Below are 4,532 nucleotides of genomic sequence, written 5' to 3'. Positions count from 1 at the left end.
AGTGCTCTGTGGCATCAACCTACCTTTGCAACACCTTCCTGCACCTTTGGTACCCCCCTCCCCCGACTACGCCACCCTGGGCGGGATTCGTTTGTAAATAGAGACGATTCCCTGAGTAACGTTTTGCTATTGCTTCAGCTACATAAAAGTACCTTTGTGCTGGGTATATTCTGTACATACATGATTTTGTATTATAATTTAATGTTGAATTATTAATATTTTAAATTTGTTAATCAAAGAGCGTTTAATTGATTATATTAGATAATAATTTATATAAAACTTTTATGTAATGTAAGAATATTGAAATACTTTTAATTGTATAGTAATTAAAAGTAGGACAATTCTGTGTTAGTATGTAATTAACATATATAAATTCGCGCCAAAGTTTGCCGCTTATATTGCATTTCCTGTGTTCCTTTTTTTGCCACTTCCGCTTTGCTAACCATATTCGATGGAAGCGCTACAATAGTTGGTTATACATTCTCAACTAATGGCGTTTCTGCGCAAGGCAACCTAAGATCGACGCGCCACGATAGTCGTAACAATTTCAGACAGTTCGTTCCTCGTTTTCACGCCATTATGGATTCGTTAGCGAATTACGCTAGTGACGGGGACAATAGCAATAATTCGGAAGATCCTAAGGTAGGTACGATATGTACTGATGATTACCGATGAGATATTGATGACCGTTCTGCTGATGGCGCATTTTCATTTCGGCAACCATGACGCCCGAGAAATGTTTTAATGTACACATTCGACATGGCTTCTTATAGGATAGATTCCTCGTCATTCGATGATTTTACGATTGTAAATGAATTCATTAATATGTTAACCATCTCTAGATTATGAGACTTATATAAATCTATAAATTTAGTTTTAAGTAACAGAAGAATTGAATGTGACCAATTACACTTCATCTGTAATTGGTTCATTCAAGGTTTAAATTTAACAATCAATGTATTTAATGTTTTAGGAAATATTTTAAGTCACAAGCAATTTAAACATTTAAGATTAATAATAGTAATGTAACATATGAGAAATTAATTTAATGTTTTATCGTCTTATTGTATTTCAAAGGTACCATATGAGATGCACAGTGATACCGATAAAAGGGCCAGTGATGCTAATTATGACCCAGTACAAATGGACATGAGTGAGGTACAGTGAAATTGAATGTTTGCAATTGCTTGTTTATAGTTTTAAGTATGAAACGTTGCAACAATTACTAGGAAGATGTGATGACGTTATGGGGGCTGTATGTACATGTAGGGTCACATATATGATATATAAAAGAAGGTTTAGTACTTGGTTTTTAGAGGTCATGTCGATATTGCATACATAAAATACAGTTTCACCATAGCACATTTATTGCATAATTCTCATATTCATTATTCAAAAACAATTAAAGCTGGTACGTTTAGTATTTTGTAGATAAAGAATTGCTTCATAGTGATTTTCCATGTGCTAAAACAATTTTACTTATTTCTTGCGTTTATAATGACATTAATATAGCTGTAAATAATGTATACGATACAATGATAATATAATTTTTATTATATGGATTTTGTTACAGGGCATCGTAATCATTGTATGGTTTACATTATATGTATCGCTACGAAGCAATACACTTTTGCCTTTTATTATTTTTATAATTTAATATTTTAAAAAATACATGACATGACCTTAAAGCCTAAATTATCGCGTGGCAGAAGCAATGAGGGGTAGAAATTGAAATATTTAAATTTTAAGTAATATGTAAATGGGAATAGTGCCATTTCGTGAGAAAATATTAACACGTAGCTCTGTTGGTAATACATGATACAATATCTACGCACCTCGGCAAGGTCTATGCTGTGTGAGGGTCTTTCAAGACTACCCCAAGTCCTATTAAGAAGACAGAGGTGAGTAGAGGAAGCTGGAAGAAGGTAACACTAACAAAAAATCAACCATCAAAGAAACCACATGTACAAACATATTCCGGTAATATAACTAACTGCTAAAGCAGATAAATATGAAGGGCCCGCATATTCCTACTTTTAATTAAATGGAAAAAAAATATCTAAAATGAAATTTGCAGTGAAATCCAAGTTTCTGCATTACAAAACCTTTTGTATCAAGTACAACCAAGGATGCGAGAAAACCAACCTTTATTTTTGTAAAAAGAAAAAAAGAACATTATTAGCATTAAGAGTGTTTTTTTTAAGTATCAGATATTAGGATTTAGCCATTTTTATCTGATAACTACAAATATTGCAAAATTCAATTTCTACGTGCACTGAAATTTTGTGATCTTATTTCTTCTGTTATGAAAATTATATAATTATAAATTTAATTTGAAAAGGTGCAAAATTACAGTGGGTGAAAAATTGATTTTTGCTAAATTGAGGGTACTAAAAAAATATTTATAATTCATAATTCCTACAATTATAATTGAAATTTATGTTTCACTTCATAAAACGTGTGTAAAGTGCATAAATAACGTGCCTTGTTTTTATTTCTTTAGGAAAGCAACAACAACAATTCGTCCAGGGAATCCAGTAGTGAAAGAGCGAATAGTCCAACGACACAATCAAAATCAGACTCATCCCATGCATTACCTTCCCCCTCAGACCAGAGGTAAGCTGGTTTGTTTATAAGCTTATTCTCCTCTGAATCTTAAACAAAATGATCGTTCGTTCAGAATATTCTTTTTATTAAGAGAGACTTGTTACAATAATTACCATAAATATATCCCTTACATGCAGAATAATAATACGAATCTGTGTGGTATATCCTGCAGAACGTAATCGTTTTACAGGCGATCTGATCATGAAAATCATACAGCAAACTCGAAAGACGAACACAAACGAGGTGATAGATCTGACCGTAATCGTCACATGAGCGACAAGGGAAGAAGATCATCGTACGATGATAGAAGGCAACGCGAGAGTGGTCACAGGGACAGAGATATAAAAAGAAGTCGAGACGATGAGAGAAAATCTCGCGATGATGATAAGAAAAAAGAGAAGAGTTCCTTGGGATCAAGCAGGGATGAGAAAAACGAGGAGAAAGAAAAGAATGATAAAGACCATCATTACCGTGATGATCGAAGGGATCGTAATCGCGACAGAAGCGACCGAGACAGGCGTAGAGACAGAGACCGGGATCGAGACCGTAGACATTCTAGGGATGATAGATCAAAAGATAGATACCGCGACGATAGATCTAGCTATCACAAAGAAAAAGACCGCACGCGTTCGAGATCCCGATCAAGAGATCGGGCGCCTCCTCCGTTCAGAACGATGAGTTACAGAGAAGAAAAAGGTAGAAATAAATTAGCCCAATTGGAAAAATTAGGAATCGAATTAAAAGCACCGGAAGGAGATACCGCGACACCGAATATTCAGAATGAACAGAATTATTATAATCCTTTGGCCACGGCAACGCAAGGAAAATACGCAGAACAGATACAAAAGAGAAAGCTTCTATGGGCAAATAAGGTAAGAACTTTCTTATTAATGTTATCCTACTGTACTGTAGGTTTGTATGAATTATATTTATTGTGAAATTCATGTTCATAGTCGAAACAAGACGAGGGTAAAACATCCACAACAGCTTCGACTGCGAACACATGGGTGGGAACGACGTTCACTCATGACCAGGATGGAAAAGTAACAGCGAAATTTAAGAGATTAATGGGTATTAAAGATGATTTGCCAACCACTCCTACGGCAGGTGCGAAACCAGACATATTAAAGAAACAAGAGGAAATGTTTAATAACATGGAACAACAGTATGAAGTAGCACGTGCCACTACCCACACGCAGCGTGGAGTTGGACTCGGTTATGCCACTGGTGGCTATCAATTTCCACGATAAAATACAATAAAGATGGATTTATGATTAAATAATCGCCAGCACAGGCATAACACGATTTTTGTCCATTGTTTTTGCAATCTTGTCAGGTCGATTGGGAAACAGAGTTTTTATTTCAAAGTCGTTATCAATAGTAACTAGAGGGTACTTGCTAAGCTTACGAATCGAGGGGATCCGAAAAATTTTGTTAAAGTTATGTAATTATATTGTAAACAGTAAAAATAAATTTATAAGGACTCTGGAAGGGGCTCTCTGCTTTCGACTTGACGATGATTATCTCTGATCCAGTTTCTGTTTGTGGGAGATGTGAAGATGAAAAATCATTTTATGCTAAGAACGTGCTTTACAAAGTATAATTTACATAATAATTTCTTTGTATCTATACGTTGTATGTAAAAATACATAGAAGATACACCGTCACGAATGATATTCTTTTTTCTTAAATAAATGTTCTCAAATCACTTCTGAAATATTTTTGATTATTTCATGATTGAATTAATTTTTATTAAGAATTTGTGTCCATTACATCTTTAATGGATATTAAACATTAAGTAGTCTCTTATATTTTAACTTTTAGTATTTAAGAATATTATTTTGCAAAAGTAAATAAAAGATAGGGCATGTATATCTCATATTGGAAACAAAAGGGTTAATTGCCTTCATAAATGTTCAAAATTT

At 34.0% G+C, this 4,532-nt stretch overlaps 1 protein-coding gene across 2 annotated transcripts; it reads left to right on the top strand.

Annotated features, from left to right (window-relative positions):
- Positions 1-445: 445 nt before the first annotated feature.
- LOC117609854 (uncharacterized) lies at positions 446-4,274 on the top strand. Of its 2 annotated transcripts, none has more exons than XM_034336581.2 (5): positions 446-642; positions 1,078-1,158; positions 2,504-2,616; positions 2,798-3,479; positions 3,561-4,274. In XM_034336581.2, the coding sequence occupies exons 1-5, from the start codon at positions 580-582 to the stop codon at positions 3,855-3,857; spliced, it is 1,236 nt and encodes a 411-aa protein (XP_034192472.2). In that variant the 5' UTR covers positions 446-579; the 3' UTR covers positions 3,858-4,274. The 2 variants fall into 2 exon arrangements, with proteins under 2 accessions (XP_034192472.2, XP_034192473.2); XM_034336582.2 differs by having other exon boundaries at positions 454-646.
- Positions 4,275-4,532: the final 258 nt, after the last annotated feature.

The sequence above is a fragment of the Osmia lignaria genome, chromosome 5 (genome assembly GCF_051020975.1).
Source record: "Osmia lignaria lignaria isolate PbOS001 chromosome 5, iyOsmLign1, whole genome shotgun sequence".
NCBI lineage: Eukaryota > Metazoa > Arthropoda > Insecta > Hymenoptera > Megachilidae > Osmia > Osmia lignaria.
The sequence above is the reverse complement of the archived record's forward strand: the minus strand, read 5'-3'. Positions and strand labels throughout refer to the sequence as shown.

What these genes read in the sequence shown, in the direction of transcription:
- LOC117609854 (XM_034336581.2), top strand. Translation starts at nt 580, where the DNA reads ATGGATTCGTTAGCGAATTACGCTAGTGACGGGGACAATAGCAATAAT. An exon ending in CCTTCCCCCTCAGACCAGAG is followed by an intron (nt 2,617 to 2,797) that starts GTAAGCTGGTTT and finishes ATCGTTTTACAG; the next exon opens with GCGATCTGATCATGAAAATC. An exon ending in AGCTTCTATGGGCAAATAAG is followed by an intron (nt 3,480 to 3,560) that starts GTAAGAACTTTC and finishes TCATGTTCATAG; the next exon opens with TCGAAACAAGACGAGGGTAA.